At 41.2% G+C, this 22,785-nt stretch overlaps 1 protein-coding gene across 8 annotated transcripts in view; it reads left to right on the top strand.

Moving 5' to 3' along the window:
• The window catches only part of TNRC6A (trinucleotide repeat containing adaptor 6A), a 3,393,689-nt gene that overhangs the window by 1,554,907 nt on the left and 1,815,997 nt on the right, over nucleotides 1-22,785 (top strand). For 6 of the 8 annotated variants that reach the window (XM_044089241.1, XM_044089240.1, XM_044089238.1 and 3 more), the window contains one exon: nucleotides 19,191-19,238. The exons of the other annotated variants lie outside the window; for them this stretch is intronic. In XM_044089241.1, the coding sequence (XP_043945176.1) occupies nucleotides 19,191-19,238 (48 nt within the window). Of the gene's footprint in view, nucleotides 1-19,190; nucleotides 19,239-22,785 lie in introns of those variants that run through there. 8 annotated transcript variants of the gene reach the window in all.

Genomic DNA, 22,785 nt, shown 5'->3' with positions numbered 1-22,785 from the left:
ATTTTCAGAAACCTTACACTCTATGAGGGAACATTTTAAGTGGGAAGGACAGGATTACTCAGATTCCAGAAAGAGGCTTAGAGAGTTCTTGTTTTTACCACAGCACAGACCCTTGGCTATTCCTCCTGTTTTGGATGTTGTTCAGGATGTTTTTTCGGAGGTCTCATTTAATCCAGATTCTATGCCTCCTGCACCAGTTAAACCGGACAGGTATTATAGGGTACCTGAGGCTCATAAATACCTATATAAGAGTCCTAGGGCGGACCCAGAAACTATTAGTCAGGGGCCTAAGGGTGTTAGGGCTTCTGTTGTAAAGAATCCGGTTCCTCTAGATAAGGAAGCTAGAGCTTTGGACAGATGGGGTAAGAAGGTGTATACCTCTTCTACTTTAGCAATGAGGGCTTTAAATTGCCAGTTTCATATGTTGAAATATCAGAATTTCCTCCTTTCTCAGCTAAAATCTAAAGTGGATGCTTTGGCAGTGGGCATAGAGTGTAAAGAATTGCAAGATTTGGTGCATGTTTCTGAACAGGTGGGGAAACATTCTTTGCAGTGTGGCTTTGATGCTTTGCAGGCTTCTTCTAGAGTGGCTGCCACTGGTTCAGTTCTTCGTAGGCATGCCTGGCTTAAGGATCAGAATTTATCTGAGCATGTTAAGTCAAGAATTCTGGATGCCCCTTTACAGTCCGAAGTTTTGTTTGGTCCTCCTGTGGAGTCTGTTTTGAAGAAAATGGAGGACAAGGCTAAGTCTATGCAGACTGTTAAAGATTTGTTGCAGGTTCAACCTCCTAGGTTTAGTAGAAATTGGCCTGCTAAGGGGTGGGCATCCTTCTTCTGATTCCCAGTCTAGGGGTAGATCTAGGCGTGGTAGGGGCAGAGCTCAGAGTACCTTTAGGCCTAGAACATGGAGTTTGCCTGCTCAATCTGCTGGTGAGGGTAGGGGCCAGTCCTTTCGTAAACAGGCCCAATGACCTGCATTTTCAGCTGCCAGATTCTTCTTGCCTGGCAGCTCCTTTGGGAGGAAAGCTAGCTCTCTTCAAGCAAAATTGGCTTTTAATCACCCAAGACAAATGGGTGTTGGACATTATAAACAAAGGTTACAAGTTTTATTTCCATACATTGCCTCCTTTCAAAGGTATGCCAGACATTCCTCCTCGGCAAAGGATGGAGGCTCACAAACAGATTTCATTACTTCTTCACATGGGAGCCATACAGCCAGTACCTCCTTCAGAAGTGGGTCTAGGGTTTTATTCCTGCCTGTTTCTAGTACCAAAGAAAGGGAACACGTGGAGACCGATTTTGGATTTATCTCTCCTCAACACTTATTTGGACATTCCAAAGTTCAAAATGTTGACATTACAACAGCTTTTGCCTCTGCTGGGAAAAGATCACTGGATGGTAACTCTGGATCTAAAAGAGGCTTATCTTCATGTTCCTATCAGGCCCAGTTGCAGGAAGTACCTGCATTTTCGAGCTGGAAATTTACATTATCAGTTCTCTGCATTGCCCTTTGGCTTATCTACTGCGCCCAGAGTGTTCACAAAGGTTCTGGCTCCAGTGATAGCCTTTTTCAGGATGGAAGGAATACAAATTTATCCTTATTTGGACGATTGCCTGATTATGGCACAAGACAAGGACGAGCTTCTTCAGCATCTACAGTACCCTCTCAGGACATGTGCTTTCTGGGTGTGAGACTGAATACAGCTTCCCAGATGGCCTTTTTGACCCCGGACAAACAGAAAAGTCTTTCACTTTATTTCCATCAAATGTCTCTACAGTCCAGGCTGACTGCAAGGACAGTCCTTCAAGCCTTGGGGTTCATGGCATCTTGTATTCTGGTGCTTCCCAATGCCAAATTGCATATGAGGAAGCTTCAATGGTATCTCAAAAATCTATGGACACAACACTGCCAGGATCTAGACACTGTCATTCAGATAATACCTTGCATTCAGAAGGAATTTTTGTGGTGGGCTCAGGAATGTCACCTAAACAAGGGACTCTCTGTGACCCGACCAGAGGCGAGTCAGATTCTAACGACGGATGCCTCGGACAAGGCCTGGGGAGCACACCTCAATGGAAAATGGGTGCAAGACACGTGACCTGCCAGACTTCAACATTTGCATATCAACTTGAAGGAGATGTTAGCAGTACAATTTGCATTGATGGCTTTCAAGGATTTACTTCACCCAGGGCAGGTGTTGATTCTAACAGACAACACAACTGTCATGTGGTACATCAGCAAGCAAGGGGGAACTCATTCGTACCCTCTTTGCAGACAAGCGATGATTTTGTGGGAGACAGCTCTCAGTTACAACCTCAATCTTCAGGCAAGATTTCTACCAGGAGCACAGAACTCCTTAGCAGATGTATTGAGCAGACAAATAGTGGATCCTCACGAGTGGAAATTGGATCCTCAGGTATTTCAAAAGTTGACAGTGTCATGGGGAACTCCAGACATAGATCTGTTCACTTCTCCACTAAATTACCAGTTGCCAAAGTTTTGCACAAAAAGGTTTCATCCCACAGCTTGGAAGGTGGACGCTCTGTCATTCAGTTGGAACAATCTTCATGTATATGCCTTTCCACCTCTACCTCTTCTGCCCAAGGTTCTCTTGAAGGCCAGACAAGACAAGCCATCCATGATCCTGATAGCACCGGATTGGCCTCGACAACACTGGTACCCACTACTGAGGAGTTTGGTCAGAGAGCCTCCATGGCCTCTGCCTTTGATTCCACACCTTTTGTCTCAGGAGGGCAATCACTTTCTCAATGTCAGAATTCAGTCTCTGCATCTAACAGCCTGGCATATTCTGTTTTAGATTCTGGTGGTTCTCAGCTTCCACAACAAGTTTTGAATGTTATTTTGGAGGCCAGGAGGCCTAGTACAAGGAAAGTTTATGCTGATAAATGGAGGAGATTTTTTATTTGGAGCAAAGGGAAGGACTTTGATGTTTCCAAGCCTAATTCGAGTGCTTCCTTACAATATCTTACTGAGTTATTAGACAAAGGTTTGTCCTTCTCCTCCATAAAGGTTCATGCTGCAGCCATTTCGGCTAATTATGACTGTGACCCTCCTTTATTTTCTCATCCTTTGTTTAAGCAGTTTCTCAGAGGGGCAAAGAACATAAGACCCCCCACGTAGAGCTCCTACTCCTGCTTGGGATCTCAATTTTGTGTTGGAAAAGCGTACTCTACAACCTTTTGAGCCTACAGCTACTGCCGAGTTGAAGTATTTGTCATGGAAAACTGCTTTTTTGTTGGCCATTATGTCTGCAAGAAGGGTTTCTGAATTACAGGCCCTTATGACAGTGGAGCCTTTCTTGATTTTTCATAAGGATAGGGTATCTTTGCGTACTAATCCTTCCTTTATGCCTAAAGTGGTTTCTAGTGTGGCCTTAAACCAAACTATTCATTTGCCTACTTTTTATGCAAATCCTCAAAATAAAGGGGAGAAGATTTTGCATACTTTGGATATTCACAGGCAGTTGCGTTATTATTTGAGCAGAACCAAGGAGTTCAGACAGTCTCAGCAGTTGTTTGTTTCTTTTGCTTTGGGTTCACAGGGTAGACCTGTTTCAAAACAAACTATTTCTAAATGGATTGGGTTTTGTATTTCTTTTTGTTATTCCCATCATGGTAAGGAGATTCCGACTGGAATCAGACCTCATTCCACTAGAGCTACTGCAACTTCTACTGCCTTTCTAAGGGGTAGCTACAAAGGATATTTTGGAAGCAGCCACTTGGAGTTCAGTACATACTTTTTCTAAACATTACCACCTTCCTCTTTATTCTAAGTCTAGGGCTGGATTTGCCACTGCGATATTACAGGGCATTTTAGCAGCCCCTAATGCTTTATGATTTTTCCAACCTCCCTTTCCCGTTGCTTTGGGATTCTACCCATAAGTAAGGACTGCAGCAATGTGAGATGAAGAACATAGTACAGTTTTGTACCTACCATAAATGTAGATGTTCGAAGATCCACATTGCTGCAGTCCAATTTTCCCTCCCTCCTTCCCCTCTGTAGCTTAGCATGGTTATATAGTTTGGGTGATGGCTGTAGTTGGGCATATCTTTTGGGAAGGTATTGTTTTTTGGCTGTGGCCTTTCTTTTAGGGTCTTCTGACATCTGGGGCAAGAAAAGACTGAGGATATGACGTCGGTCATGCGCTTTTATACCCTGACGCTCTGATGTCAGGGCTGTGCGCCCATGACCAACGTCAGCCTAATACTTTGGTATTCGGGCCGACCGAGGACAGCGGACTACCCATAAGTAAGAACTGCAGCAATGTGGATCTTCGAACATCTACATTTATGGTAGGTACAAAACTGTACTTTTTCATTGGTCTGTAACTGGAGAGGCAGGTAGAGGTATGGTGTGGAATAAGGGACTGATAGCTTGGGAAAATCATATATTCCAGACATTTCTAATGCCAGCAGCATAAGTTGCATCTGTTCCTCTAGTCACAAATCCAGCTTTATGGTGAGCATTCATTGCTGTCATTTGCTTTGCATGGAATTTCTTTCTAGTGATTCCATGTATATGCAGCAGAAAGATTGTATCAAAAACTTTCAGTCTGACCTGTAGATCCTGCTGGAGGTGTCCAGCATGAGCAGTCTTCTTCTCACTAACCCAAATTGCTCAGTTGTGGACATAGATTTTCAGACTTTTGGGATTGTCATACAAATTGAGTCTCTGAAGAGAGTTTGAGGATGTCCTTCAAGGATGCATCTGCAGTCATAACAAATGGGTTGTCCTGTCATCAGGAAGCCCTTCGGTCGGCCGGATTCCAAAGTCTGGTTCTGGCTTCAGCTGGTGTCGCACTTCACCCGACGTCATCTCTGCTGGTCTTCGGGTATAAAGGCATCAGCCGACGCCATTTTCCTCAGTCTTTCTTGCCGCGTGGCGCCCGAAGCAGAAGCTGTTCGCAAGTGCAGGTCGGTCAGATCCAGAGATTACTACTACCGAATACTACTTCGAAGACTTCTAAAAAGCTAAGTACCCCGTTGGGGACTCTTTCTTGCCTCAGCCGATGTCAGAAAAAGTAAATAACTGTTTAACTTGTGGGAAACAAATACCTCATAAAGATTTCCACTCTTACTGCTTACCTTGATTAGGCCCAGACCACGACGTAGCAGCCTGTTTAGCCTGTGCTTCCTTCAACCGACGAACGCTTAGGCGTCGGTCGGAGTTCGCTGAACAGTTTTTCGGCTCAGACTTTGCGTACATCATGCCGTCGGATCCTCCGACGTCTCAAATTGTTAAAAAACGCAAAGAAAAAGACCGACACTCGCGGTCCGCGGTTTCGGCCGAAACCACGGGTAAGCAAGCCGCGAGTGTCTCGGTTTCGGCCGAAACCGAGTAAACGGGTCAATCTTCAGCCGAATCCATGACTACTACCGAGGCTCCTGCTACCCTTGTTGAATCGGCCTCTGAAGTTTTGCCTACTACTGTGGTTCCTTTAGAATTCTCGGACACCATTCCTTTGGATGTCTCTACCCCAGCACGTGGTGCTGCTAGGCCTCCTGCAGCCATGTCTATTAAGGCCTTTGCCAGGGCTAAAGCAGCCAAAACTGCTAAATCAGTGCCTGTTAAGCCCCCCTCACACAGGCCCAGTTCCAGTACTCAAATGCTTACTCTGGCAGAGGATCTCATCTCTTTAATAAGGGGATCCCAATCTCACCCAGACAGGGCCTCTCAGCCTCCTGAAAAGAGACCCAGAGCAGAGCCCCCAGAACCAGTGTCCTCAGATGATTCTTCTAATGACTCAGACATTACAGACCAACCAGATGCTCCTTTGTCTACTTATGAAGATTCCGATGCTGAGGAATCTATTCCATCTGCCTCTCCACCAGAGGAATTTTCCTTTGGAGAAACATTGCATGCCATGAGAGAGCAATTCCAATGGCAGGGACAAGATTTCTCAGATTCAAGAAAAAGGCTTAGGACCTTCCTACACTTACCACAACATAGGCCCTTAGCTATACCTCCAGTTCTTCCTGTTGTGGATGATGCATTTAATGATGTTTGCACTGCCCCTGATACTTTACCTCCAGCCCCTGCCAAACCAGATAGATTTTACAGGGTACCGGACACTCATCACCACCTATACAAGGCCCCACTCGCAGATCCTGAGACTATCTCCCAGGGCCCTAAGGCAGTAGCTTCGACCTCAGCAAAGAACCCTCTCCCTTCAGAAAGGGAATCCAGGTCCTTAGAGAGATGGGTTAAGAAAATTTACACCTCTGCTACCCTCTCAGCTAGAGCTTTGAACTGCCAGTTTCATATGATCCAATACCAAGAGTTTATGCTTGATCAGTTAACTAAGAAACTGTCCACTGATGATTCCTTAGATAAGAAATATGTTCTAGAAATGGTGAATAACATTCAGCAGGTTAGTAACCATTCTTTAAAATGTGGCTATGATGCACTGGAGGCTTCATTTAGATCAGCCATGACTGGCACAGTTATAAGAAGGCATGCATGGTTGAAAGAACAGGTTTTGCTGGATCATGTTAAAGCAAAGCTGTTAGATGCTCCTATGGATAAGGCCAGTCTATTTGGTTCTCCTGCCCAGCAAGTAATGAAGAAAATGGAAGAGAAGGCAAAATCTGTACAAACAGTTAAAGATTTCTTACAGGTTCAGCCCCCAAGGTTTAGCAGGAACTGGCCTTCTAAAAACTGGTCCTTTCCAGACTCCTCTAAATCTCAGAGAGGCAGGAACAGACGATCCAGAGGCAGAAACCAATCCAGAGGAGGTGCCTACAGAGGACGCCAGTGGCAAGGCAACAACCACCGAGGCACAGACACAACCACTGCCACGACACCAGGACAATCACAGTGACTGGGCTCTGACACCGCCTACCAGGGAACAGATAGCAGCACCCTTAGGCGGAAAGTTAGCCTTATTTTCAAAAAATTGGCACTATATCACAAAAGACAAGTGGATTCTACAGACTATAGACCAAGGCTACAGGTTTCATTTCCACACCTTCACCTTACCAGTAAAAAGAGGAATGCCAAACCTACCTCCAAATCAGAAAACAGAAGCTCTAAAACAGATAGCTCAATTAACAGAAATGAGAGCTGTGGAAAGGGTACCACAAACAGAGCAGGGCAAAGGATTCTACTCCAGACTCTTCCTAGTACCAAGAAAAGAGAAAAGTTGGAGACCTATTCTAGACCTGTCCGCCTTAAACACATTCATCATTGTTCCAAAATTCAAAATGCTGACCTTGCAGCAACTTCTTCCCATGCTGGGCAAGGAGTGTTGGCTGGTAACTCTGGATCTCAAGGAGGCATACCTGCATGTCCCCATACGACCAAATTGCAGAAGATACCTCAGATTTCTTGCAGGATCAGAGCATTATCAATTCTCAGCATTGCCCTTTGGCTTATCTACTGCGCCCAGAGTATTCACAAAATGCCTGGCATCAGTAATCGGTCATTGCAGGCTACAGGGAATCCAAATTTATCCTTACCTGGACGACTGCCTGATACAAGCGGACAACAAAAGCAAGTTGACAAAAGACTTACAAAGAGTCATTTGCTTTACTACAAGCCCTGGGATACACAGTCAACTTAAAAAAATCAAGACTAATACCATCCCAAACAAGAACGTTCTTGGGTGCAGAATTGGACACAGTAAAGCAGATGGCATTCCTAACTGCAGAAAAACAAGAACAACTCCCTCTTTACTTCTTGGCATTAACAAAACAGAACAAATTAACAGCAAGGAAAGTACTGCAGGTCTTGGGCTTCATGGCATCATGCATAATCCTGGTCCCCCATGCCAGACTGCACATGAGAAAACTTCAGTGGTACCTAAAGAATTTATGGTCTCAACACAGGCACAGCTTAGAAACAGAAATTCCACTAATCCCATGCCTGAAACAAGAGTTCCTATGGTGGGCTCAAGCTTGCCAGTCGAACCTAGGCTTGCCCTTCCAAAACTTACAAGCAAGCCAGACCATCACAACGGACGCCTCAGACCTAGGTTGGGGGGCCCACATGCTGGACAAATGCATACAAGGATTATGGACCCCAGATCAACTGCACCTGCACATAAATCAAAAAGAAATGCTCGCAGTAAAATTAGCAATCCAGAATTTCAAGCCATTCCTCAAAGAAGGCCATTTGATGATAAGGACAGACAACACCACAGTCATGTGGTACATCAACAAACAGGGAGACACTCATTCCTACCCCCTATGCAAAATGACTCTGGACCTATGGAATATGGCTCTGAGCTACAACATTCAGTTACAGGCAATATTTGTACCTGGGAAAGAAAACATCCTAGCAGACATGTTAAGCAGAACAACCTCGGATGCTCACGAATGGAGGCTACACCCGGACATCTTCAAGGCCATCACACAGAAATGGGGAATGCCACAAATAGACCTATTCGCATCCCCACTCAATCACCAGCTAAAGAAATTCTGCACAAGGACATACCACCCACTTGCATGGAAGGTGGACTCTCTATCCTTCAGTTGGAAAGGCCTGACAGCATATGCATTCCCACCTCTTCCCTTGATGCACAAGGTACTACTGAAGATCAAAGAGGAGCGTCCAAGGATAATTCTGATAGCTCCAAACTGGCCAAGACAACACTGGTATCCATTGCTGAGGAGCATGTCTCGGAACAGAGCTTGGACACTACCCCTGGTGCCTTTGATGTTAACTCAGAACAACTACAACATCATGCATCCAAATCTACAAACTCTACAACTAACTGCCTGGAACATTACATAACAGCAACTAACCCACATTTATCCCAAAGGGTTAAAGACATTATCCTGGAGGCCTGCAGACCTTCGACTAGAAGGAACTATGCAGGGAAATGGAAAAGGTTTGTCATTTGGAGCACTGAAAGAGGAAAAGATGTGTCAAAGGCAGATGTTGCCAACATCCTGGAGTACTTGGCAGAGCTTCTCCATACAGGCCTGTCCTACTCCTCCATCAAGATACATGCATCAGCTATTTCTGCAGAATACAGCTTCGATCCCCCTGTCTTCTCTCATCCTCTACTCAGGCAGTTCCTCAGAGGAATCAAGAATGTAAAACCTCCTAAGAAACCACCATTACCAGCATGGGACTTGAACTTTGTGCTAGAAAAACTGACACTCCCTCCATTCGAACCAGCAGCAACAGCAGATCTTCAACACCTATCCTGGAAAACTGCTTTCCTACTGGCAATTACCTCAGCAAGAAGGGTTTCGGAACTACAGGCCTTAATGGCTGTACAACCCTTCCTAATCTTCCATCAAGATAGAGTATCCTTGAGAACTAATCCTACATTTATGCCTAAGGTGGTATCCAGAGTGTCTCTAAACCAGGCAATCCACCTACCTACCTTCTTTCCCAATCCACAGAACAGGGGGGAAAGACTGCTGCATACCTTGGATGTACATAGACAGTTACGCTACTACCTGGACAGAACCAAGGGCAATAGAAAATCTGACCAGCTTCTAGTAGCCTATGCAACAGGAAGGGAAGGAAAAGCAATCTCCAAACAGACAATCTCCAAGTGGATAGGAAATTGCATAAGATTCTGTTACTCCTACCATGGAAAGCCAATTCCACAGAACATAAGACCTCACTCTACAAGGGCTACAGCCACTACCACAGCTTTCTTAGGAGTGGCTACCAAGGACATTATTGAGGCGGCTACTTGGACCTCCGTGCATACATTTGCCAAGCATTATAACTTACCTCTTTACTCTAGATCCCGAGCAGGGTTTGCCACTGCTGTTCTGCAAGGGATCCTAACTACACCATAATTCTATTTCCTCCTCCCTAGTTTGGCTATGGTATTCTACCCATTTGTTATGACTGCAGATGCATCCTTGAAGGACATAGTACAGTTTTGTACCTACCATAAATGTAGATGTCCGAACAGGATAGCATCTGCAGTCAGGATTACCCACCCTCCTTCCCTCTGTGGTACTCCTAGGGTATTTACCCTCCTAATAGCTAGCTGGGGGGGGATCTCTTATGGTGTATTTGTTTGTATATATGTACATACATGCTTATTTTTTGTGTTTGCCTTCTATTTTTTTTGGAAACATTGGCATTCATCCAAAATTTAGCTCTCCAAGAGGACAACTGGCATCTGGGGCAAGAAACACTGAGGAAAATGGCGTCGGCTGATGCCTTTATACCCGAAGACCAGCAGAGATGACGTCGGGTGAAGTGCGACACCAGCCGAAGCCAGACCCAGACTTTGGAATCCGGCCGACCGAAGGGCTGCCTGACGACAGGACAACCCATTTGTTATGACTGCAGATGCTATCCTGTTCGGACATCTACATTTATGGTAGGTACAAAACTGTACTTTTTCCGTTTTGAATTTCACATCTGTAATTTAGAGAAAGTCTCGAATTAATGCTTTTGTGAGGGTATTTCCTGGTGCTTTTGTGAGCATGCCTGAAGCGTCGTAAGCACTTGGTGAGGCGATGCTCAGTGTGACGAAGCCTTCCCTTCTAGGTTTAGTATCGGTCACCTAGGGCCTAGTATCAAGTGCCACACAATCAAGAGGCATTTATTTCTGACAAGTCTATGACTCTATTAATAGATGTGCTCTTTTCTATAGCCACTGTCAAATGCAGGCATGGAAGCCCGTAAGTGGCTTGTAGTTGAACGGTTGAAATGAAACTTTATTTCCATGGCTTCCATGAGATATTTCAAACTACTGCACATCAAAAACAGTTTATCCTTATAGGCCTGTATGAAAAACAATAAAAATGTCAGAGTATTCAGGCATACAATTTAACTGATCCTTTTCCAGTGGGCTGTTCAGCAGGTGATAAAGACCCCTTACTGGTTTTATCCCGTTGATTCTTCAGATTCTGGCAAACATATTGGATTGTAGCTAAAGATACTCCGTGTGCACATAGCTATTTCAGAATTTTACTAAGAATACAGGTCTTTGTGTCTTGCAGCCTAAAAAAAATTTCAAAGTCTTTTTAAGGTGTGCTTGTTTGCTGAAGCCACATATCCCAGACATTGTTCTTCCATAGGATCTCAGGTTTATCCTAAAAAACCTTACCCATTCCCCATACAAGCTGTCTGCCACAGCAGATCTTTATTATCTTTATAGGAAACACTTTTTTGTGATATCAGCAACTTTTGCAAGGAGGGTGTCAAAACTGCAGGCACTGATCCTCCTTATCTTACACAGCGAAAGAGTATCTTTATGAATGAACCCAGCCTTCATGCCAAAAATAGCTTCAGAATTTAATGTCAATTAGATGATTAATTTATCAATATTTCCTAAATGCAGGTTATTTTGCCTAGATGTTCACAGGCAGCTAAAATTCTTCTTACATAGAACTAGAGATCATAGGAGGGATGACTGTCTCTTCATCTCCTTTGCTTCCAACAGATTAGGCCAAAAAAAAAAAGAAAATCCCCTTTCAAAGTTTGTTCTCCAGGTGGCTATTGGACTACTACTTATTGCTACATTTCTGGTAATAATTCCAGGTAAACCTTGAATTCACGTAATAACTTAATGGCTATATCTTCAGTCTTCTGCAAAAATCCATGAGTAGATATCAGTAGATTCTTTCACTGCTGCTACATGGGCTTAACTGCATACTTTTATAAGGCACAGTAAGATGGATGTGAACCTAAGGTCCATGTCTTCCTTCAGGGACACTGTACTTTGTGGTATTTTTTTATGATGTCATTAAAGAGGCTTAGCTGGGGACTGTATCCTATGTTTTTGAAGTGGATGAACTGGATCACCAAAGATATAAAAGTTGTTTACTTACCATAGCAATAGATTTTTGTGAGGCTTGTCCATTTCAACTGCCCGCTCCCCCAATCCAGCCTCCATCTAAATGGTTGATTACTATCTTCAGTCCAGCCTTGTTAACCTCACATAAGGCCTTTGGGAGGATAATTTTTCAGGCAAGAGTTTGATTGCAAGATATTCAGGTCATTACTGCAAAGTCCATCTGGAGAGAGAGAGAGAGGTATGTGAGCATGAGGAACTATGAGAGGAACTCAAGCTTTGAGAAGGCTGCTGATGTTCTCTAACATCAGTCTTACAGTTTTGAAGTGAAAAGACATCAGTCATGAAGATCTTGTTTTAGTAAGGTAGTAACTTTCAGGTTTTCTTCATTGGTTATTCAGAAGTAAACGTCTTTGCAGCTCTACAGTTCCAGCAGCAGGTTGCACTGCTGTGCTCAGTGCACTACTACATTTGTAACACACCAGTCAAAACCTATTTAAATATCTAGTGTTCAGGTTAAAATACTACTTGATTAGCACTGTACATTTGTAACACACCAGTCAAAACCTATTTAAATATCTAGTGTTCAGGTTAAAATACTACTTGATTAGCACTGTCCTCCAGTTTTGTGCATCTGTTTAATCCCTCCATATCCTATAGTGTATTTTAGATGGACTGCCTTCTAAGTGAAATTCATACCTGCATCCCCTCCCACTTACATGTAGCATTGACCACTAGCCTGAGTTGTTTTATATGTGGTACTACCTTAGCAGATAACTTGCTTTCCTTGGATGAAGTTATCAGCTATATTCATAAATAATGCAGAAGAACAGTAGGGGAGGGAATGCTTTTCTGAATCTCAAGAAAGCTTTATTTTTTTCTAGTTTAGCACCATTGGTAAGTAATGCAACTTACTTGTGTGCTTCCACTCATTAGAAAGGAAACAAAAACTGTTTACCACTTCCTTTTTGCTGCTTTGAGTGTTTTTTTCCATTTATAGTCCTCGGTGAGACCAGATATCTTTGAGTACAGCACCAGTAGTGTATAGTGCTGGGGACCTTAGCACCATTTTTAAAATGCTTTTTGAATACATGTAACTGTAGCTGTCTGCAGGAAAGTGATGCAGTTGCAGCTATAAAGTACTCCTTCAAGCTGATCTTCAATTTGCTGAAGAGATAATTGAAGAAGCTTCTAGGACAGTCCAGCGTAAGTTTAATAATAAAGCTGTTAAAGCGCAGCATAAAAGTTATGAAGTGCACAAACTGGTGATTGTTTCTGTCAGTTGTTAATAAACCTACACAGATTCTTCTGAAGTTCCATTGATTAGTACTAGTGTAGATCAGTATGTGTGATATACCTTTAAGAAGCATTCCAGTCAGTGGGCACGTGCATATAAGTACTGAGCATGTGAAAGCAAGAGTGTCATTTTGAATGAGTATCCAGAGTGAGAGCATGCATGTATGTAGTCAGTCACTTGGTTTGTTTAACTTTAATGTTCCTGTTATCCATCCTGATGTGTTTGTATACAGTAAAATACTTAAATGAACACCCAAGCCTCATTGTTTTCTTAATGCACATAAAACAAGTGACATGGTGTCAGAATGGGATCGAAAGTCACAGCCATGAGGCATCTTGTTAAAGTTGGAGGAATATACAGCAGTGGATCATTCCAACTGCTCAAATGACTCACAAAACAGGTCAGAAACAAATTCCAGGTACTAAAACCTGTTTAAATGATTCTTTCTCTACAAATACAAAACTAAGCATTCAGAATGCTCAAAACAAATTTCTTATTAAACAAAATGTCCGAAACTGTTACATGTTGATAAAAATATTTGAAATAGTTACAGAAATGTTTGAAACAATATCCAAATTGTGTAAAATGTACAAAAAAGGGAAAACGACCATATTTTTTTCCTGTGTGCTACTTTTTCATATTGGCTAAAGCTATTCAAAGTATCTGAAGCGTGCAGTGTGTGTGCAGTATTACAGTACAGTTATTTTGCAAAGTACAGTCATTTCAAAGATTTTAGCAGTGTACAGTCTTTCAAAGAGCTTAATGTACATTTAAATATTATTACAAGTACCTGGTGTGCGTGTTCATACATAATTACAAGGGCCATTTTGCATCGTCTCTTACTATATTTTGTGGGCATGGCAGAAGGATTTCACAGACTCGCACCGCTTGTGTTTGAAAAGGATAGTGCAACAAATTGGAGAGTGTTTGAGCAGGAATACAATATTTTCATACAGACAGCTTTTTCTGATAAAGATGCACATACAAAAGCATTTATTCTGCTTAATTTTTACTGGTTCAGAGGCTGTTGAAAGAGAGCGTTCATTTGTGTATGAACCTGCTGTGTTTGCAGCAGAGGAGGTAGACTGCCATATTGTGGTACTGGCTGAAATGCGGGAAGACCCTGAGTGCTTAAAACATAAATTTAGAGAAATGTGTAACCCCCAAACGAATATTACAATAGAAAGACACTTATGTTACACAAGAGATCAAAAGCCTGGTGAAACGTTTGCTGCTTATATAACTGAGTTGAGAAGTAAGGCTAAAATGTGCTGATTTGAGAGATGCGTTGATGAGACAGGCTTGTGTATGTGTGTTAACAATGACACAGTGAGAAAAATTTTGCTTTGAGACAGTGATTTAACTTTAAATAAGGCCATTAAGAGTTGTCAGATGTAGGAGCTTACAAAAAGGCACACGTGTGCTTGCAAATGAGAAAGCAAGCCTTCCGGTACCTTCCACAGCTCATGTAGATAGCATGCAGCATGAGGTTAAACAGTCCAGGCCTACTGGCAGAACCACGTCCTGGGCCTCCCTAACAAAACATGGTTCCTACAAATCCCAGAGCTACTTAAGTAAGACCTAAGGTGTATGCAGAAAAGCACAGGGGTGACTCTGCAAAACCCTTAGTGAACCTTATTGTTAACTGTCGTAATTGTGATGATAATCATGAACCCAGACGAGAAAAATGCGTAGCTTTTCGTGAGCAGTGTCATTCTTGCAATAAGTGGAATCATTCCAAAAGTTTTTTTAAATCAAATAAAGCACATTCTTTTATTAAAAGAGGTTATTCCAAGAGGCAAGCTGATCAGTTAGAAAGCTGTGGTGCTACTTTTTATGTTGATGTTGTGTCTGTGCTTGGTGAAGCAGTCAGTGCAGTAGACTCGTGGGCAAAGAGTGAAATCTTTTGTACTGTTTGGATTAATGGGAGTCCCGTACAGCTCAAGTGTAATGTTTTGTCAGCAGAAACATTTGAGAGAGTAAAAGCTACAGAAAAACTTGATTTGACTGTGTGCGCAAAGCTTGTTGCTTATGGTGGTGAAGAAAATCAAACTGAAGGCTTAGTAGTGATTTCATGTTACTGTGCTGGGAAAATCTATGACTTGCAGCTTTACGTAGTAAAGAGACATGTGCAGTCATTAGTAGGCCTCCGAGATGGTTTGAAAATGGGACTGCTTTCATTTAATAGTTCACCATGTAAGCCTGAATAACAGGTAAAATTTCACCCAAACTATTTGTTCTGAGTATGCTGACATTTTTGCAGACAAACTAGGCAAAACCACCAGTTGTGTATTCTATGATGATAGACCCAGAGGTCAGCCCAGTTATCAGAACAGCACGGAAAGTTCCAGTAACTATGCAGAAGAGTCAAAGCTGAGCTAGACAGAATGGTGCAGCTAGTTTCCAGTAGAAGGACCTGCTGAATGGGTATCCTCCTCGGTAGTAGCTCATAAGAAAAGCTCAGATGATATTCGAATATGTATTGATCCAAGAGATCTGAACAAAGCATTAAAGAGTCCACATCATCCTATGTGCACAGTCAAAGAGGTTGTTGACCTTATGCCAAATGCCACTGTTTTTTCTGTCTTACATGCAGAGTTCATTTTGGCAAAGTTTGCTTGACCAAAAGTCTTCATGGTTAACCACATTCGGTGTACCATTTAGAAGATGCTGATTTTTGAGAATGCCATTTGGAATACATTTTGCCAGTGAAATCTTTCAGCCTGCAATGGAGCAAATTTTTTCGAGCTATCCATGTGCTTCTATATAGTAGATGATATTCTAGTAGGAGGCAGTGGTAAAGTTGAACATGATAGAAACCTCAAAGTTCTGGAAAGAGCACATGAAGTGAATCTTAAGCTGAATCTTCAGAAGTGCGGGTTCTGGCTACAAGAAGTTACTTATGTTGGCCACTTGTTTACCAGTTCAAGCTTGCGACCAGATCCTTCCAAGCAAACGGCAGTTGTTGAGATGCCAGCACCAATGTCCAAGCCCTCCAGCGTTGTCTCGGCATGGCCAACTATATCTAGGCAAGTTCATTCCAGACTTAAGCCAACTTTCAGCACAGCTAATGGAGCTGACATGCAAAGGTGTAATTTGGTCATGGTCAGAACAGCACCAAAGAATATTTGATGCCCCAAAACAGAAAATTGCTAGTCCACCAACTCTCAGCTACCATGATGTTCACAAGGCATCTACTGTTTCTTGTGATGCTTCTAAGTTTGGTGTAGGTGCAGTCATTTTTCAGGAGGGTACATCAGTAGCCTGTGCATCAAGAACTCTTACTCAGACTGAGATGCAATATACCCATATTGAGAGAGAGCTTTTGGCAGTTGTTTGCATGTTTGAAGTTTCATGATTATATTTGTAGTCTACCTATCCAGATGAAAACTGACCACCAGCCTTTAGTTACTATTTTGAGAAAGTCTATGCATACAGTTCCTGCCAGACTGTAGCGCATGATGCTGAAATTGCAGAAGTACAATTTCAGTCTTGTTTACACAAAAGGCAAACTTCTTTATCTTGCTGATACCTTATCCAGATTGCCCAGGAAAACCATAGAACAGCATAACAATGGGCAAACTTGATTTTTGAGGTCATGGAAGTGAGAAATTCTTCTTCCACACGTCTTGATGAGCTCAGAGCTCCCACAGCTTCAGATTCATTTCTCCAGAAGCTCAACCACTTTATCATTCGAGGATGGTCATCCAAGCAATTTTGTTTACCAGTAGAAGTGCAGTGGTATTTTCCATACAGAGGTGATATTTTGTCAGACAGTGATATCATCCTGAAAGGTCCTAAAGTGATTATTCAAAAATCCTTGCAACAAGAGTACATTAAGATTTTGCATCGTGGCCACCCAGCGACTGATCCTACCAAAAGAAGGGTGAGAGGACTAGTATTTTGGCCTTCTCTGTCTAGAGATATCGAGAAAGTACTTTCATCCTGTTAAGTATGTAATAGTACAAAGCCACACCAACAAAGAGAACCACTTCAGTTAAGCCAGATTCTTGAACTACTTTGGTCGACAGTAGCCCCCAGCTATCTTTGAGTGGAATGGTCCAACATTACTTGGTATTAGTAGACTCTTATTCAAATTGGTTCGAGATTGACCTACTTCCCAGTCTAACTTCCATTACTGTCATTACTAAGTTGGAGACATTTTTTTGTCCATGGTCATCCACATAGTTACTTCTGACAAGTGATGTACAGCTTACCAGTCAGCAGTTCAAGAAATTTGCAGAAGCATGGGACTTTGTTCATATTATGAGTAGTCCTGTTTACCCTCAGTGAAACAGCTTGGCTGAACATATAGCTCAAAGTGCAAAACAGCTGTTAGAGAAATCCGGGTATGACAATACCGATGTTTTTCTAAACGTGTTCAATCTCAGAAACATTCCTCGTGATAAGCATCTCTGTTCTCCTCCCTGAAGACTTATGTCAAAACAAACCAGGACTACATTACCAATCAGCAGTAATTTATTGGTTCCATGTGCTAAGAACAACAAAGCAGTAAATTCCAACTGTTGAAGTGTTTGTCCCAGAAGTCTTACTATGATAAAACCAGTAAACTGCTCCGTTCTTTACAAAAAAAAAAGGTAGTATGCAAACATCAAAAGGTTTTGATCGCATTGGATTTGTGAAAACTTTGTGTTGAGACCAGATTGTACACTGTGGAATCACAAGGAATGGAATTCAGACAAAATTGGAAGCATTTGTTACCAATGTCTGAATCAGTGTTACAGCATCTTGCTTGTGACAAAAAACTCTATTCCTGAGGACCTTCCGTCAGCAATTCCTGTTACTGAGAAAATCCCTGAGTCTCCTCAAGCAGAACGTGCCCACTGACTGTCCCTGTTGCTAAACCCAGTCCTAACTATTATATTATGAGATCAAGTAGCATCTCGAAACTTAGTCCCAGATGCATGGCAACCTGGACATGACTGTTATCTTTATTAGTGTCTGTATAACTGCATTCCTATTGAAATGTCATATGAGACATCTCAGTAAAGAGGGAGGATGTAGATCAGTGTGTGTGATGTTCCTTTAAGAAGCATTCTCATCAGTCGGCACGTGCATATAAGTAATGAGCACGTGCAAGCAAGAGTGCCATTTTGAGTGAGCAGCCAGAGTGAGAGCATGCAGGTATGTAGTCAGTCAGCTTGTTTAATTTTAATATTCCTGCTATCCATCCTGATGTGTTTGTGTACAGTAAACTACTTAAACGAACACCCAAGTTTCATCGTCGTTTTAATGCACATAAGACAAGTGACACTAGCATGATATCAGGTATCTGTGCAGTTTTTTGGGGAGTGGGAAGAAGTAGCAGTCAGTTAAGTAGCATTGAAGAGAGAAATAGACTTTTGCAACAGAGATAAAAGTGGGAAAAACCTTAACACACAAGTGCATAAAGAAATTTTGATGGAGCCTGCCTGCTAGCACATGGATATTAGTAGATGCCTAGGGAGCTTTTTTTTAAATTATGCTAAGTTGACAGGTGTTTGCTTTGTTTTATCCTACAAAATAAATAAAATTTGGTAAATCTTTTAAAAATGATGTGAAGTAATGTGTACTTGTTAAACAATAAGCATTTCACTGTAGTTGGTTGTCAGCACGTATGCCTGTTTGGATGTTAATATTCTGTAAGTTTTTCATATACTGTGTTCACAATAATACTGAAAGTATTTTATTGCATAATCTTATGCTGAATGAATTTCTGAAATACTAGTGTATGCTATAGAAGTAATTACAGTTGTCAGTGTAATGAAGTCCATCCATCCATCAACATCATGCAATGGTGTGTCTGTTTCCTGACTATTTCATTTCTTTGATGTAAATTTTAATATCTGTATATTCAAAAAAAAAAACTTGCACATGGCCTAACTGTACAATATGCACAAGTACTTTTAACTGTTATCATGCTGTATACCCAAGTTGTGTTTTTGAAGGGTTAATCTATATCATCCCATTTAAACAGAAAATAAAAATAAGAGACACTTGTCAGGTCTTTTCACAGCGTTATAATAATAGAAGTAGATCAGTGGGTAGTAGTTAGATCTAACTGCTGATGAAAACGATAAATAGCATACAGGAAAAATAATCCCTGCAGAATAGTATAATCCATGTAATTTCTGTGGTTTCTTGCTTTCTCTTAGGCATGCCTCCTATTCGTGACTTGGTCAGCCACTCCCCTAACCAGTCAGGTGATTGATTGATTTTTTTTTTTGTGTGTTCTGTGCTCACAGCTGTGTATTGTGGCAATGTTTAAAAGGGCTGTGTGCACAGTTTGTGCATTACTGTATATAGATTGGCTTTTGTTTGTTCCTCATTTTTTACACTATTCCTCTCACTTCCTAGCTTAATTTTATTTCTTAAGAGTTTCCTCGATAAACATTTTGTATTTTGTGTGCAGCTAATGGCTGGCATGGTGGTTGGGTGTGCATTATGGGCACACAGTACACTTGTACTGTGAAAGATTAGTGCAATTCATAAAAGACTACTGATAACTAGTAGTGAAAGTATCTAAATTGAATATGATTGGCAGATCACAAACTAAAAGAATATTTAATAAGGATAAATAGTGGGGTTCTATATTCTTGCCATCCGTTAGTTTGTGCTGTAGACTCACATTTTGTTCTAATCCTTTTGTTCCCGTTTGTCTCAAAATGGTGTCCAAATCCTTAAAAAAAAAAAAAAAAAAAAAAAAAAAAAAAGTTGTGTAGCACATATGCTGTTCATAAGTCATTTATTTTTGTTCAGGTCTGTCACATCTTAGTGGTTAAGGTGTTTTTTTATTTATTTTTTTTTATGTGGCCCATCTCTAGTAAGTAGAAGCTTCTTTTTCTTGGAAGGTTTGTGTATAATTGTGTGTATAGAGAGTGACTATAAAAAAAAAAAAAAAAAAAAAAAAAAGTCTTTGTCATGCGTATCAGTGGAGTAACAGGTAACACATTTGCCTTTAGTGCAGAAGGCTATGAATGCTATTTCCATACCTGGTAGAGCGATTGCTGACACTGCAGTGCAGCATAAGGGGGGGGGGGGTGCTGCACTCCTGAGTGTGGTGCTCTTCTGTTGAGACGTTAAACTGAGGCCCCATCTGTTTGAGTTGGTGGTAGTTAGGGTGCATGTAAAAGATCTCAAGACATCTATCAAAAAGAGTAGTGGAAGTTCCCTGATGCCCTGGCCGAATTTCTCCTAGTAGTAAAAATACCACCTTGGGAATCCTCTGAAAAGAGACTACTAGCCTAGTGGGATTAAGTTGGTCAACAAAGGATGTATATGTGGTATACAAGTAGTTTAAGTAAGCCTTTTTTTCACTTTCACAGCAGATTGGGTGGATCAGAGCCAAGAAACCATGCCACCTATGAGTTGACCACTGTTCATTTTCCATTGGTCTGCAGTGACTTATTTAAACATAATTCAGGTTAGATCTATTCGGTTGTCCTTGAGAAGTGGAATTTTGAGTATAGTGGATGTTAGTAGTTGAGGCAAAAAAAAAATGAGAAACACCTTGGCCTTTGTACATAGTGTGTGTATATGTGTGTGTATGTATGTATGTATGTATGTATATATATATATATATATATATGTATATATATATATATATATATATATATATATATATAGTAATTTTATAATCTCGAAAGGTCGAATTTCAGTATGTCGAGACCATAAAGTCGAATCTTCAAAATAGCAAAAGTGTATAATCCCGAATCTGGCTAAGGTGAATTTGCGGTTATGGCTTTACGTTACGTGACCTGTAGTGTATTGTGTGGATGTTGTCCGGTGTAGTGTGTGGATTTAGGTGGAATTTAAGGTGAGTGTTTTGTAAGGGTTTTGGGTAGGTGTTGGAGTGTGTCAGTAAGTTTGTGTGGGTTAAGGTTGGCAGATAAAAGTATGAGTGTTTAAATGTTGGTGTTTGTATGTTTGTGTGTGTGTGTGCGCGCGCGCACGTGTGCATGCGTGCGAGGGACTGTAGAATGTCTGGGTATGAGTTTACTGTCTTTTTCTGTACGATCTCGGAGTTAGTATGTATAAGTAGGGGGTGGGGGAGGTGCGCCGGGGGCTTGTCCCCCCTGCTTATATGTAGTGTAGGTTTGTAGATTTGTGGTGTTATGTTTGTGTGTTTGTTTTTTTGTAGTGTGGGTATTGTGGTGTATGTGTGGTGTGTGTTCGTGATTTGAAGTTGTGCGGTTTTGGGCTGTCTGTGTTTTGTGGATTCCACTTTATGGTCTTGATGTACTGAAATTCGACCTTCCAGTATTTCAAGATTATAAAGTGAAGCTATATATATATATATATATATATATATATATATATATATATATATATATATGTATATATATGTGTGTGTGTGTGTGTGTGTATATGTATATGGATCTAGGACATTTGATCGAAAGATCAAACGTCCGAATCCATTAGGGCGAGCATACTTATGCGAAAGTGCTTTGGAAGAAGCACTTGCTCGAAATATGCCTGTTATATGTAGGTGGTGCACTGTAGTGCGGTCTGGGAGGGAGAATATTAAAGTAGGGGGTGTGTGGAGGGCACAGCCTCCCACATGGGGGTCCAGGGGGAAGCCCCTCCTGCAGAAACATAAGCAGTGTTTTTTTTTTAATTTTTTTATTAACACGCTTTAATGAAAGCACTTTTTCGATGAAAGTGCTTTTGTTCAAGTGTATTCGGTGGTTATGGATTCAGAGATTTGATCTTTCGATCAAACGTCCTAGATCCATGTACATATATGTGGATATATATATATATATATATATATATATATATATATATATCTATAGGTGTGTGTGTGTGTGTGTATATATATATATATATATGTATATATATATATATATATATATATATATATATATATGTGTGTATATATATATATATATATATATATGTGTGTATATATATATATATATATGTATGTGTGTATATATATATATATATATATATATATATATATATATATATATATATATATATATATATATATAGTATAAAATAATATGGGTCCCCTTCAGATCGAGATCGCCATACAGTGAGGAATGGTAAATTTGCTGGTTTTCTCATTGTAGTGTGATCTTGGAGTTGGTTTATTTAAGTAATAGGGGTGCCCCGGCAAAACATAAAAGAAAACATTTTTGTTTGTTATTCCCATCATGGCAAAGGAGATTCCAGCTGGGATTAGGCCTCATTCCACTAGGGCTACTGCCTTCTACAGCATTTCTAAGGGGGTGGCAGCAACTAGGATATTTTGGAAGCTTCACTTGGGTTCGAGTGCATGCTTTCTCTAAAGCATTATCATCTTCCTATCTACTCTAAAGTCTAGAGGCTGGTTTTACCCTGCTGTTTTGCAAGGCATGTTATCGAAGCTCCCTACTTCATATAATTTGCCAGCCTCCCTTTCCTCTGCTTTGGGATTCTACCCAATAGTCAGGACTGCAGCAATGGAAGGCGAAGAACATAGTACAGTTTGTACCTACCATAAATGTAGATGTTCGAGGATTCCATTGCTGCAGTCAATTTACCCTCCCTCCTTCCCTCTGTGTTTAGGGGTGGTTGTGTAGGTGAGTTTACATGCTTATATTTTTGTATATATTGTTGTATATATTGTACATGTTTTTTGGCAGGTTGTTTTTGGGACTTGTCTTTTTGGGTCTTCTGACATCTGGGGCAAGAAAAGACTGAGGAAATGACGTGGGTCATGCGCATTAGTACCCTGGCGTACTGGCGTGAGTCTAGCCATGA

Source organism: Protopterus annectens, chromosome 12.part0, assembly GCF_019279795.1.
Source record: "Protopterus annectens isolate FY-2018-M chromosome 12.part0, PAN1.0, whole genome shotgun sequence".
NCBI lineage: Eukaryota > Metazoa > Chordata > Ceratodontiformes > Protopteridae > Protopterus > Protopterus annectens.
Note: the sequence above shows the minus strand (reverse complement) of the source record. Positions and strands in the feature narration are given on the sequence as shown.